General features: G+C 44.6%; 1 protein-coding gene across 1 annotated transcript in view; it reads left to right on the plus strand.

Moving 5' to 3' along the window:
• The window catches only part of LOC112070097 (protein CBFA2T3-like), a 37,683-nt gene that overhangs the window by 9,665 nt on the left and 12,380 nt on the right, over positions 1–15,638 (plus strand). Inside the window, exon 4 of the mRNA XM_070438834.1 lies at positions 6,461–6,870. Within this exon, the coding sequence (XP_070294935.1) occupies positions 6,461–6,870 (410 nt within the window). The remainder of the gene's footprint in view (positions 1–6,460; positions 6,871–15,638) is intronic.

Here is a 15,638-nt window from a genome sequence, read left to right on the forward strand (position 1 = left end):
GTACTAAGATACTACTGTACTATATATGAGTACTAATACTAAAATAATAGTACATGTAGAAGTACTATATAGATAGATACTATAGAGAGATAGATACATATAGATAGTAATAGCTAAGATAATACTATAGAAATAGATAGATACTATATAGATACAGATACTATAGATAGATAGATATAGATAGATGAAATAGATAATAGATAGATCTTAGAAGATAGATAGATAGATAGATAGATAGATAGATAGATAGATGAAAGATAGTAGATAGATAGATAGATAGATAGATAGATAGATAGATAGATAGAATAGATATCGGGCTCTGTTCACAAACACAAACACACCCCACAGAGCCCCAGGACAACAGCACAATTAGACCCAACCAAATCATGAAAAACAAAAAGTAATTACTTGACACATTGGAAAGAATTAACAAAAAAACAGAGCAAACTAGAATGTATTGCCCTAAACAGAGAGTACACAGTGGCAGAATACCTGACCACTGTGACGACCCAAACTTAAGGAAAGCTTTGACTATGTACAGACTCAGTGAGCATAGCCTTGCTATTGAGAAAGGCCGCTGTAGGCAGGACATGGCTCTCAAGAGAAGACAGGCTATGTGCACACTGCCCACAAAATGAGGTGGAAACTGAGCTGCACTTCCTAACCTCCTGCCCAATGTATGACCATATTAGAGAGACATATTTTCCTCAGATTACACAGATCCACAAAGAATTTGAAAACAAATCCAATTTTGATAAACTCCCATATCTACTGGGAGAAATTCCACAGTGTGCCATCACAGCAGCAAGATTTGTGACCTGGTGCCACAAGAAAAGGGCAACAGTGAAGAACAAACACCATTTAACTTGTGTGCTTTTAACCATTTGTACATTGTACAACACTGTATATATATATAATATAACATTTGTAATGTCTTTATTGTTTTGAAACTTCTGTATGTGTAATGTTTGCTGTTAATTTGTATTGTTTGTTTCACTTTGTATAGTATCTACCTCACTTGCTTTGGCAATGTTAACACATGTTTCCCATGCCAATAAAGCCCCTGAATTGAATTTGAATTGAATTGAATAGATAGATAGATAGATAGAATAGATAGATAGATAGATAGATAGATAGATAGATAGATATAGATAAGATAGATAGATATAGATAATAGATAGATGAGATAGATAGAAGATAGATAGATAGATAGATAGATAGATATATATAGAATTAGATACTATAGATAGTATATAGATATACTGATAGATACTAATAGATAATACATAGATAGTACTATAGATAGATATATAGATAGATAGATAGAAGATAGATAGATAGATAGATAGATAGATAGATAGATAATAGATAGACTAGATAGATAGATGATATACTATAGAAGATATTATAGATAGATACTATAAGATTAGATAGATACAATAATAATATAGATAGATTAGATTACTATAGATAGATAGATACTATAGATAGATAGATACTATAGATACAATTATAGAATAGATAGATACATATAATACTCTAGATTAAATAGATACTTAGATAGATAGATAGGATAGATAATAGATAGATAAGATAGATAGATAGTATATAGATAGATAGACTGCTAGATAGCTAGCTAGATAGATAATAGATAAAATAGATAGAATAGATAGATGATAGATAGTACATATAGATATAATATAGTAGATATTATAGATAGATACTATAGTACCAAAATATATTATAGATAGATAGATACTATAGATAGATAGATACTAATATAGACTAGATACATACTATAGATTCATATTATAGATAGATAATACATATATACTATAATAGATAGATATATAGATAGATACTATATATATGTGCTACCTATATCCCCCAATAGAATCCCCATTACATCTCTTGGGTGGAGGAACGGGCAATCCCTCTGTAATCTGCACACCTCCGCCTCCCAACCCCTGGCTTACAGTGTCACGGCGGGCTGGGCCAGCTGTTGCTTTGATTTGTGAGATATCGGTGGCGGGCTAGAGCACTGACAGAGTGGCACAGCGGTCTAAGGCACTGCATCTCAGTGCAAGAGGCGTCACTACGGGCCCTGGTTCGAATCCAGGCTGTATCACATCAGGCCGTGATTGGGAGTCCCACAGGGCGGCGCGCAATTGACCCAGCGTCGTCCGGGTTTGGCTGTGGTAGGCCGTCATTGTAAAAGGAATTTGTTCTTAACTGACTTGCCTAGTTAAAGAAAGGTGAAATATAAAAAACTACAAATAAAAAAGACATCCCCCCTCAAGTCTCACCCCACGACCCAGAGCTTGCCAGAAGTGGAGAGGGGATTGGGGGTGGAGTGTGGGAGGGGCTACATCACGTAAACAAAGAGGGGACAAATACCCATACACACACACACACACAGACTGAGTAATATACACACATGCACTCATAAACAAAAACACACTCGCATCCACATGGCGCTGAAATTCCTTTAATTTGCCTTTGATCCCTGGGATGATAGAGAGCGATTTACCTCCGAATGCCTGGCTGTTTCACCAAGCTAAACAGATTAATATCAACACTGGCGTTTAAACTGTCCAGATGGCTCCCAAAACAGGACCGTCACTGAACATCTGCCAAACACAGACTACTACGGCACCGTAGGTCTGTGGGAGAGGCTACACTTGCAATTTAAGAGAGTGAGTTGAGGCATATTAGGATTAAGAGTTTGGATCCCAGCTCGAGACACTGAATATACAGAGTGTATTTTTTACATATGGCGTACAGCTGTGCACACACTCTGGAGTAGATTCTGTCTGAAGTGAACAGTGAGCATCTCAGTAGGGGGGATTCCTGAAACACCGTCAGATTTACTGCTCATGTCTTCTAGTAACAACAACAGGTTAGCAGCCCAGTAAATCTAGAATGTCTTAAGTTTACAGGTACATTTTGAATATAGCAAATCTCATTCCTGTTCCTCAGTGGCATATTAAAACAATCATTTTCCTCATATTCTATGAGATGTTAACGATTATAAAGTGAGTGAAAGTGTCTGATTTGGTGGTGACACGTACAACGGGAATGTAACCCTGTTGATCTGTGCTCTCTTCCTTCAGGACCAAAGACTCAGAGAGAGACGGGCACCACCCGGAGCACCTGGCCAAGCGGCCCTGCACCATCAGCCCTGTAACAGTTAGTTAAGATAAAACCAAACACCAACAGGACCTGGTCCATTCTAGAAGTTATGTGGCCAATTGAGTATAGGGATGTATATCATTCATTTTAACATGCAGGTACAGCCCCGATTTAATGCTACGTTTTGAAAGCCATTTGCAGCTTGTAATTCTAACTTAATGCATGCTCTTTAAACTTATAGCTTGTGAGACATTACTGTATTGAGATTGGCATTCCTCCCTTGTAGCCTGTGATTGTGAAGACATCTGTTCCAACTCTCCCAGCTTCTGAGTCCTTTCGCCTAATTGCTAGGATCCTAACCCTACATGAGGATAAATGACTGAGGACTGCATCTTCACAAACTAAATCTATGGACAGAGTAAGAAAAAAATAACCAGTGAAAGGATTGGGCAGTATCATGCGTTAGGTTAAAGCTTTTCAGACTTCCAGGACCCATATGTGTTGGCTTTTTTGAGGGCAACCCACAGGGTTTCAGTGTGGCCCACTGCAGTGGCACTTCAGCCCAATGAGATTGGACTATGTTCACACAGATACAGATAACTTTTTGCGCACAAGTGGTTGTGCGTTTTGAATCCAATATCCAGAAGAGTAGTGGAGTAATTTAGCCCTCATGCTAGGGACGCTTTTAGAATCAATATGGTGATAAGCCTCTCTTTCTTCTCTTTAAAACCATACATCTTGGGCCTTGTTCATGAGAGCTATAGCTGGCTCCTCGTTGAAGGGAGTCATGGAGTACGCTGCCATCAATCACAGGGGAGCATAAGAACTGTGACTCCAGAAGGAAAACCACTATCGCTGCCCCAACATCCCTCTGCAGTGAACATCTTTTTGAGATTTACACCATCTCAACAGATTTTTGCTAATCTGGTAGAAAAGAAGGATTTATGAGAAATGAAAAATTCCTTTGATTAAAAAATTTAACTGGAAAAGAAATCATATTTGACCATTGTTACCAATTAACTTTAAAGTTTCTGTTATTTGGCAAACAACCATTTTTGGAACTTTTAAATACTATTGACCATTCACATTAAGTGACTGATGTTATTTTAAATATATTTATATGTATCTATATTATATAGACCCCCTATGCGGTAAGTTGCTGAGGATCCCACCCCAGTAGCTGAATTCTCTTTGCTATTGCCACCTCTGTCCTCCTCACGGTCTTACAAATGCGAGCAATATAAAATATTCTACAAGAGGGATTTCTTTCATTGATAAAGATACAAACAAAATTGCAACAATTAAGTACAAACATGGGGTTTTCTCTTCCTAGAGTGTCTTTGCTCCTGCTTCCAATGCTTTTTGTCCAAACTTAAAAAAGAAGAAAAGTCCCTCTTTCTGAAAAAACGCACAAGGCAGCACAGCGTGGACACCAGAGACAGAGACATTTTTTTTATCGAGAAACAAAGAAAGGAATACTACAAGCAGGTTTGATCCCTCCAGGATATCTGCCTCAGAGGTTTTTATGGTCCAAAGGGTTAGGGTTGACTGAGAACGACCGAGAGTTTTAGGCAGGAAACATACAGGGAAAGTGGCGCGGGGAGGTAGAAGAGAATAGAAAGAGAGAGAAGAGAACTGAGTCTACAACCGCTTATAGAGGCTCTTATAGTTCGTTTGTCATGCTTTGGAAAAAGGAGGGTGAAAAGGTACGACTGAAATGTATTCCTCTTGATAGATGTTAAAAAAACATAATTAGGAACAAAAAGTCTTAATCCGTTACTGTTACAAGCGGGTTGCCTTGGGACAGGTTATCAGTTTTTTGAGGTTCTGTTTGCAGCTATCCAATGCCTTTCATCTTCTTTTTTGAGGCCAAGTAGCTGCTTCTTTTGTCCATTTCCGTTGCCATTCACATTAAATCACTGTCACATTCAGTGGTCGTCCTGTCCATTTCAATTGTCTTTTTGTGGCCAGCCGTTCAAATTGTTTGCTCTGGATTTCTCTCTCTGTGGAATCAACTGTGGGTATTTTCAGCTGACAGAGGCCACTACCAGTTTACACTCAATATTAGAGTTTTTTTTGTGTGACTTCCTGTTGTTGCTCTACAGGCCTTTATCTCCCAGAAGCTTGCTTCGCTGAGGAGGGTTGAAGTTGCTTCTGCGTTTGGTTACAAGATGGAGTTGCTTTTCCTTCGTCTCTTAGTAAAACTTTGGCAGTCGTAATAAAAAGGTTTTGGATCATTTTTTCCCCTTCTTTGAATTTTCATTGGGTTCACATCGGTACAGGAGGTGGAGTCCCGTAGGTGGTCATCTCTCCCCTCCCATAGTTCACTTTTTTTCCCTTTTTAATGATTTTCTTATTTATTATTGTGTTCTGAGCTATTTGACTTTTCCTTTGTTCTTCCGTGTGAAGAGAGCCAAAAATGAATCTATTAAGCAATAAAATTTTTAAAAATTAGAGCCCGTATTTTGGCGGAAGAGTTCTGAGGAGAAAAAAAATCACCACCATGAGTGTATCTTATCCCCCTCTCCTCCATCGGTAAGAGGGGATTTTCCTGACTGGTGGTCTGGCTTCTTAGATAGGGGAACCTCAACTCAGAACGATGTCCCATGCCCAGTACACCAGAGGGCAAGGCCTGTTCTATAGACGCATCTATCTTCCATCTCTCATAGGATCTGGGCTGTTTAGTGCACCAATGCTGAGGGTTAAGAGGGTCATCCCACTGCTGCTGCGTTTAAAAGGAAATACCTCTCCAAGTGCTAAATTCACATCTCTTCCTTCACAGATAACGTGTGGTACACATAAACAGGGGTCTCATGCAATAGCAAGCCCCCGACATACAAGCACTGACTGGGCTTATCGTCTACTGAGGCCACGTGTTGTCTGGCATATAACAAAGCTTATCTTCACATGACATTATCAGAAGTTTCAATAACCAAGTCTGGTGGTGGTTTTTTTGTATAGAGAGAAGTATCTGCTTCTGGCAATTGTTTATTTTGAGCATTCAGGTAAATAAGCCCTAGCCATGCTAAACACAACCAGCCTGGACCCGCCTTGACTAGTTTGCGATTTGACAGAGAGAAAGTCTGTGCGGGCTTGAGCAGAACCAGTCAGAAACGTTTTTGGGGGACGGTGAGGACGATCACACGCGACAGGAACAGTCACGCCGGTAGATGAGTCAATGGATGATAGAACATCAACGATGCCTAGTGTATTCACACGGTGGGCAACGGCATCAACGCGAACTTACTACCAGATTGCACGGTCTACACAGAATCTAAGGAAAAGGGTGCAGTTTGCGATCGATGGAGATGTTCCTCGCGTGTTCTAGTTAGGAATGGAAATGAGCAGCTTCCCGCTACTCTGTGCCAGCATTTGCAGGGAGTGGATGCAGGCGCGTGGTCAGGGCTGGCGCGCGTCAGCGAACGCATACCGGGGCGGGCGCGAGCGAGTGCAGGGCGGTCGCTGGCGGTGGTGCGGAGCCGTGAGGCACTGCTGGAGCTAAGCCTCCTTAGGACTCCGCGAGAGACTCCTTCCCCCACCACCACTGCGTTCGGGGCCGGGCGACGAGAGCTGGAGCCAAGCTCTCCTCTGGAACGTGTGTCGGGGCGGACGGCGCACGGGTTGCGCCTGGAGCGACGGGTGTCTCCAGAGAACACTGCCTTGCCCGGGAGGCCCCCTGTAGACCCTGGCCACAGACCGTGCATGGTGCCTCTCTCCCAGGAAGTCTTTGCTGCTCAGGTAAGGAGCCACAGTAGGCCAGCGTCTCCGTTTGCAGCCGCTCCACGGGTGCTCCCACTGGGCCTTGCGTCCACAGCTCCAGGTAGCTCTGAGAGACAGCTGGGAAAGAAGCGCATAGGAAGTTCTGATTAAAAATAAATCTGCCTGGTCGTTAAACCTGTGTATCATGTATTATACAAATATTAATTTTACACTTATTCAAATACCTTGTTCATGGCTATCAACAGCGTGAGTTTATTTAATGTTCTTGGGGCAACATATTCCCACATTATGTCTGGGCTAAAATGTTCCCAAAAACCATTAGGTGGACTGGTCCTTCTTGTTCCTGTCCTGGTCTTGTCCTGTCCTGTTGCTGGCCCTGACTGTTACTCCAACCATCCGCGTTGTGGTTGCTGCTTATTCAGACAGGCGGCTGCGAGTCAATCTTTACTAACCGGAAATGAAAAAACATGGGTTGTTGACTCAAGACCAGGTGGCAGCCAGCTGTTGGCTCACATTAACCACCACAACCAGACAGCTGTCTTGGTTTTAAGATTACCCACATTCTGTGCAGGAATATGGGATTTGGATAAGAGAGCTGAAGGTAAACACTGCTCCAGGCACTGTAATAATCTGTTGCTCTGTGCCAGACCTGTTCTGTGTAGCTCAAAACACACCACACATTGTATTTAGGACTCTGGCTTGTTAAGAACTGGTGAATGGAGCTGTGTGTTACTGAGATGCAAATGTGGTTGGGGGGGGGGCAGTTATAGAAGTGTGTGTGACAGTAAGTCATGTGAAGAGAAGGTGTGTGTAACATGTCCTAATTTTTGATGAAGTGGTACTGTTTGAGGTCGTAAAAGAAGTGGGTTAGCTGCTGTGACAGTTGTTATGTAAAACGGGTGGTTGGTGGGTTGACTAGGTGACACGATTGATTGTGAGTAGTGCCTTTGTGATGCAGTGCAGGCATGGGGCCTGTGTTTACTGACAGTAGCGTGGTAAGAGTGTATCTCTCTTTTGCCTTGCCTGCTGTGCTGTGGATGTTAGAGGGCACAGGCTGGTGGGGCATGGTTTACACTTCTTAGAAAAAAGTGGTTTCCAAAAAAGGTTCTTCGGCTGTCCCCATAGGAGATCTGTTGTTGGTTCCAGGATAGAAACCTTTTTGCGTTCCATTGTAGAAACCCTTTTTAAGGTTCTTAGATAGCATCTTTCTTTTCCATAAGGGCATTTATACTCTACGCGAAGACAGACCCTACGGGGCCGTAGTGGGAAATTTCGCAATGTCGTTTTCAATCACAAAAGGGGTTGGGCTCCTTGTAGTCCTCCCGACATTATGCCGGTTACTGTTCGTACACTTGAAAATATGTAACACGCTGTATCATTCCTTGGCGTAGTCATCGGGCAAGCAGGCAATGAAAGTTGCTTGTTGGTTCCTTGATTTGATCTATAGGCTATGCATCAAAAGTAGCATTGATAAATTAGTATAATCTTCAGGACTGTTCAAATAAACCAAACAAACATTACTAGCCCTTTATTAGACAACCCCCCCCCCCAAAATGATTGTGCTTAGAATAACAACATTGATTTCCAGGCTATTGTTATAAAACAGCTGAAAGATATCAGCTTTTTTCTTCTTGCGACCAAAACATGATGACATTTCTATTTTTAGCTGATATGGTGGGAATACATTGGAAGCGTATATCAAATTGGATAATTTTGTAGGTAACAGAGGCAAGTATAAGAATGATGTTGGCCAGGCTTTTATTAATGAATTAAAATCTGATTATTTCACATTGTGATGTGGGAAGCTAAAAAGCACAAATAGAACAATGAGACAGATATTTCACCGGATGTATAAATTGAAAGCATTTCACTTGGCGTTTCCCCACTCCACTACCAAATATGGATTGAGGAGGAACTCAGTGGCCAGCGTGGCGGAGAAGATGGAAAGCGAGATGGTATTTTGGCCGACCATTCTGCACAAAATTTTCTCATTTTTGATGAAACAGTTTTGATCTCAATACAGTTTTTCTTTTCCCAAAACTAGAATTCTGTTACGAACCAGAGTGGACTACGTTTTGTAGAGACTTTACCCCGTTGGCCAAATTTAAATAATTGCGTTGTTAGAAGGAGTTGCAAAGGTGATTGAGTTATTGCACATGGGAGTAGGCCGTTTTCTAACGGAAAATATGCAACATTGTTAGTGCTAGAAACACCGCAAAATAGGATCTCGCTAGCTCGTGCTTGCTCTGGCCCCACTATGAACTGTCATTTGTCTCATTTGAAATGATAGGCTTTGTGGTCTATTCTATCTTGGTTTAGTTAAAAAAATCTTTGCCAAAAAGGCTAGCTAGCTTGCAGTGTTTAGACAACGATGCTAGCAAGGGAAGACAAGACAAGACCACTCTTTCTTTTTGCTTTCACAACAAATAGAAAAACCTTGCGTGCAGATATCATGTTACCAAAATAGTGCACGTTGTGCGCATGTAGCTCTACGCATAAGTAAGTTGTGGAAAACTTAAGAGTTTAGGGATAGTGTGGGGCATGGGTGGGTCGTGCTGTGTGTTTGTGTGTGGGCGATTAGAGGCTATGATGCTCACTTCGCGGAGTCCCCTGCTGGTTGATTGACGGTCAGGCATCCTCAGAGGCTGTTTCCTGCCTCGGCAGCGCCCCTACTCATCTTTGGACCTCTCAGCGGGAGATCATCTCAATGGCCTCTCTTCAGCGTCCGACAACCAGCCTCGGTAGCCTCCGACATGGCCTGCCTCTTCACCTCGTTCACTGCCTCCTCTGTGGAGAGAGAGAGAGGCGTCAGTCCCCATGACCGCTCTACTTCTGTCATCCTTTATTGAGGCACTCTAAGCGCCTCCATTTTTTTATCTCCGACAAACAGATGCACATCATCCAAGATTTAAAAGGCATTCTGTCCGGGAAAAGAAGCCTGTTAATAATGAATTAAAAAGGACGTCTGGTAACAATCATTTCCAGCGCTGACAACAGCAGATGTTCTCCAAACTTTGTTTGCGGTGAAAACTTGCCTGTAACCCAGTAGGTTCTGTTGACTTCTCGCTTTTGATTGAAAAGAAATCTGAATCGTGAATGAACAAAGAAACAGAGTAAGAACTTGAGGAGGGAAAAAATGCTTTCCGTTACCATTGATCATAACTTTGCTAACAGGCGGGTAACTGTGGTAGAGGTTCCTATTCCTCTGCCTTTGTTCTACAAAATGCCAACTCATTAGAGTGAAGAGGCAGTGGTTTGTAGAAAAGTCAGGTGTTGGTGAACTCCTTTACAGGACAAACCAGTCCAAAATAGAAGCTAAGGGCTGGCTCTCATTAGAAGGACAGTGGTTATCCGGCTAGGAAGGAATTCACAATCCCTCTCAGTTTATTTCTTCATGACAAGGAGAATTAAAATACAACATTCAGGAGATTCATTGCCGTTTTTAGCTCTTCAGGAATTCTGCCCAGCGAGAAAACAGCTGGCCCCAAACATAATACCAACTAATTAAATCCTCATGTTCAATCACCAAAATGGATATGTTTATGGCCATTGAAAAATATGCATATCAAACTGTCAACTGGCACCAGGTATATGCGGCATAAGTAAATGTCTTGTACAACCCAAAACGAGGGGAAGTTGTATTACTAGATCCTCCCTTTCTACACAACAGACATAGTCAGGTGAGCCTCCACCCTCCATCTGGGCAGTGGAGGTGAGAGCCATACGTCGGTCTATTCTCACCTCCCCTGATTCTTCCAGTCAGTTGGAAAGGAGAGAGCCATAAATAACTGCTCATATTCTCCCTCCTGCTCCCTCTCTGGTCCAGCTGTCTGGTGGCTGGCTGTTTTGTCTGAGCTAGCTGGGGGCTGGGCGGCTAGTCCCGTGTGTATGTGCTGAATATGAGGATGTGTGTCCAAACCTGGATAGCTGTAATTACTTGTCCAGAGACGAGGAGCGCTGCACAAAAAGAGATCAACTAGCGATATGCAAGTCGTCTCTGACGGCGAACCACCATACGTGTGTGTTGTGTGTGTGTGTGTGTGTTGTGTGTGTGTGTGTGTGTGTGTATGTGTGTGTGTGTGTGGTGTGTGTGTTTGTGTGTGAATTCATGGTGTGTGTGTGTGTCTTGTGTGTGGCGAGTTCCTGTTCTCCTCTGCTCAGAAACACAGAAGTAGTTTGTATTCCGTTATCCTCTCAAACCACCTCCGCACACGTCTCGCTCTTGTTTTTTCACCCTGCCCGTCTCTACCTTCATTCCACCATTTCATTGCTACATTTCCCCCTTCTTAAAGCGTTGCATGCCTTTTCCATAACTATCGGCTACAGTCCTCCGCTGCGCTCAATTATTCAGGGCTTAATGCATAATGGCATTCACTTACGATTAGTTTAACGAATGTAATTAATATCTTATCAAGGAGCCTGCAGAGCAGATGCTAGGGACAATTAGCACTTAAATGCAAAACACGAAGGGGCAAGCAATATTGTAACGTTTTCATTTCCGGAGGGATCCGCAGGCTGTTTCTTTTTCCACACTTCAGATCTTGCCTTTTCAAAGGCGGCATAGTCTCGTCAACCCTACCGACACCAGAGAATTACGTGTACTTTTTTCTGAATTAAAAGAGATGGGACTGCAGTTATTGCTGTTTGCTGAGGGAGCCAGTGGTAATAGGACAGACGGTGGTTGCATAGTGAATACCATTGGAGGGTCTCGCACGCACGCACGCACACACCACACACACCGCCACACAAACACCACACACACACACACACACAACCACACACACACAACACACACACACACACAACACACACACACACACACACCACACACACACACACACACACAGCACACCACACACACACACACCACACACACACTAGGGGATGGAGCTGTCATACTCACCTGGGCTTGTTTTGGAGTTTGCTTCATGCTGGGGAAGAGTGGGATACTTGTAGCACCTGTATGCAAAAACAACTGTTAAATTAAAATAGTTCTTCTGCCGGCTGAAAATTTGCAGCACATTTATTCTCGCAGACATGCAGCATCTTTCCCCACATATTTGAATAGGACTGCATCATAATTGGTTTGGTACTCAGTGGGACCCAAGGCTGCGTCACAACTTGACTCCTCTTGATATGCTGCTATATATGGCCCAGGCACTGCAAACACGCAACCCACCCCTGCTACATATAACGGAATCAGACTGCCTGCGTATATGGCACAGTCATTATCTGACTAAGGGGCTTTGGGTCCCAGAATTGCCAACAGTTACGAGGACGCAATTGAATTGACTGGTTCAAACTATACTTAAAAACAATGAGTTAAAGCTGTCACATTGAAAGCAGTATATATGAACTAAGCTTACTACTCCTAAGCAGAGGAAAGCCCTCCGCCTCCTACCTCCTCCTCCTTCCTCCTCCTCCTCCTCCTCCCTCTCTCCAGCAGCGACCCAGTTAAGCTGCAGGCCCCACCTCTTGCTGCATGCGCTGCTTCTGGGACAGCGCCAGGTTGGTTAGTGATTTTCACTGGCAAGCTGAAAACTGCAGACACGCGTCATCGCGGTTAAAAGGTGGAAAGGACTTAGCCCTAAAATGACACACATGACAGTCACAGGTCCTTCCAATCCCATCCCTGTCCTTATGTAACTATTTGGCAACAGGGAGCAGGCGCCCTCTTCGGGCTATCTGCAGTGGCGGTTGCAGGTGAGGGTGATGGGGACTGGGACCAGAGACAGTTTCAGTCAGGACGGACGCTGTGGTTACTCCCACCAGCCTTTCCTCCAGATCTTCCATCAGCGGTAGGTAGCCAGACGCAGGTCTGTGCAGGAAGTCCCATGAATAACTCTGAAAAACAATCCAGGACCAGAACATCAGTTCAGTCTACCACCCCTCCACACACACACACACTTTATGAGTCCAATAATCCTAACTGGAAAATAACTCAATATTGTTGCACAGATTTCCCACTAAGTCAGGGCAGTGGTTTACCATAAATCCAAAGCTACATGCATAGATCCTAGTTACGATTCAGCCCCCTGCGTCCCCCAAACCACATTGAACACACTCAAGACTTGAGAGCTTCATTTGCTTGTTAACATTTAATTTTCATCCCCCAGGCCCAATGTCTCTGCGGCCATGCAAATGCCAGCATGCTCTCCTCTTTCCTCCAGGAGCAGACAATAACACACAGATGATGGACTGAGTGACAGCCTGCATGCTGGAGGCCTGTGGTGCAGGTGTCTGCAGCAGTGGGAAGTACCTAATGGGCTGCTGTGTCTCGACGTTTTAGGAGGTCTGGAGGAGTTGTGAGGAGTAGAGGTAGAGGAGGAGGAGAGGCCGTGGCTGGCCGTGATGCTCCACCTTTTTTCATATCTTCCACGTCGCTTGTAGCGTCGGAATTCCAGTGGTCATCTCCTCGCGGTCGGCTTCCTGGCAACGCCCGCAAGCACCGTGAAGACCGCCGGTTCGTCTCCACCATGTCCATGATGCATATGCAGACAAGCTGGCAGGTTGGGGAGGAGGGGGAAGGAGGGGAGTGGAGGGGGAGACATTGATTTCAGAGCGCACGCTTTCTACTCTCTGATTTACTCTCCTTACAGTTCAGACTCTGAAAACCGGCAGCGCTCTCGTTGGTGCTAAAAGCTGGCAGAGGCCTCTGCACCGTAAAAGCTCCACCGTTAAATCAGGGTCGCTCGTTTTAAATCGAAGCTACTGTAGTAGTGCACATTCTGAAATTTAGCCTCAATGAAAAAAAACACAATCAGGGTCTAACCTTTATCAAGATGTGAAATGTATGAGAACATTCATTTTGATGGTAATTTGAGTGGATTTTTTGGGAGCAATCCAGGTCTCTCTAGAATCGTTTTTGCTGTTTAGGTGCAACAAAAACTTTCTCAGGAGCACTCCCCTGAGTGTGTGATCCCTGTCCCCGTTTTTAGCAGCGAGAGCCAGGCGGTGCTGAGTGATGTGTGTGTGTGTGTGTGTGTGTGTGTGTGTGTGATAGGTGTGTGTGTGTGTGAATGTGTGGTGTGTGTGTGTGTGTGTGTGTGTGTGAGTGTGGTGTGTGTGTGAACTGTGTGTGTGTGCTGTGTGTGTGTCGTGTCGTGTGTGTGTGTGGTGGTGTGTGAATGAGTTGAGTGGTTATACAGAGCAGTGAAGTAAAACATGGCTGTAAACAGCCTGTTGCTACTGATGGAAAAGCCTAACCAATTCCATTCCACCCCTGTGCTCCCTCCAAGCCCCCTGGTTCTGCTAAAGCCTTTTACCCACAACCTCCTCCCCTGCCTTTCCCGCTTTATATTTTCTCACTAACTCTCCGTTCTCTCTCTCCAACATTGTTTCTCTCTCTTCCTTTGTCCTTATGCCTCCTTCAACCCCCGTCTGCAAAATGCTTTTTACGTTCACCCCCTTCCTTCCATATTTCGCTCTTTCTATAGCTCTCTCTCTCTTTCTCCGCTGCTTCTCTCTCCTCTTTCCCGCCTCCTTTCTCTCTCTTCCCTCTTCTGTTATCTTATAATTTATTTTCAAGTTAGTGTTTCTAGATTTGGCAGAGGCCCAGCACAGGCCGGTTCGCTCCATGGACTGCAAGCCCTTGTCTCAGGTCTGCTCTCCCCAGCTGGAGCTGTTCCTCTACTGGGTCCCCTCGCTCCATCTGTGGAGCCCTTTTTATGCCTGAGTGTCTTGTGTGCGTGAGTGTGGTTGTGCGCGTGCGTGGCGTGCATGCACGTGTGTGTATGAGTGAGTGTTCCAGCCTTGGGTAAAAGGTAAGGGGAGCTCAGGAGTGGCGCGCCCTCCAGTCTTTTGTACGCTGGCCGAGAGGCCTCGGCTGTCCATTCCGACATGGACACAAGCCTCTACAGACCCCCTAAGGTCAGCTGTCCATCAAATGCAAAACTCCCTGAGTTTCGGTTTCTTAAACCTGGTCAGCAGCCACCTGTCTCCCAACCGTCCCAACCTCCTTTCATATCATCTACAGCACTGCAGAGGTTTGAAAGATTTCGTACTACACCACTTCTCTGTTGCGATGGGGAAGATAATTTGCGGAGATATTAGGAGAGATTAGGGAGAATTAGGATAAAACCGGGGAGGCCTACCCCAGCAACACGTACATTATCGAGCGTGCTTCCACTCCTCGGCCCACTCCCGATCTTGTCAGCGTGGTGATCGATCACTTCCTCCTGGCGTTTGCTCCATGCACGGCTGCACACAAAAACACACAGCTCCTTGCGTTCAAGCACTTAAGCACCATCACCCATATATGAGCCATTCTGGCTCCAGTCGTTCCTCCACATACCGAGGACATAGGCTCTAACACTTCCTTATACAAGTGTGAGCCATTTTACGGCTCTAACCGAGGGAAGACGCATTATGGATTCCTAGGGGGACATATCCAAACATTGTGTCACTAAATAGGCTTTTTATAGAGTCACTTCCTTGGGATTTAACACTAAACTGTGACAACCTCTCATTGCTTCTTTAGAGATGCCATGAGGCCCTCTCTCTCTCTCTCTCCCTCGCCCCTCTCTCATTCCCTCCCTCTCTCACCGTCTGCCGGTGCCTGTCCCGAAGCCTCGCCGTGCTCTTGCTGTGTTGGCGGTAGGCGTCTCGGGTATGTGGTGGGCCAGGGCCATGTCCTCCAGGCCGGTAGTGTTGGGCGGGCAGGGGGTCCCGACGGAGTTTAGGTGTTGAGACAACCGTTGGGGGGTGCAGTTGGGCAAGGCCGTTGGGGGGCTGGCCAGTGGGCTGGCAGCAGGCCCAGTGCTGGGCACTGAAGCGGCTGGTGGGGC

This window comes from Salvelinus sp. IW2-2015, unplaced genomic scaffold (genome assembly GCF_002910315.2).
Source record: "Salvelinus sp. IW2-2015 unplaced genomic scaffold, ASM291031v2 Un_scaffold1218, whole genome shotgun sequence".
Taxonomy (NCBI): domain Eukaryota; kingdom Metazoa; phylum Chordata; class Actinopteri; order Salmoniformes; family Salmonidae; genus Salvelinus; species Salvelinus sp. IW2-2015.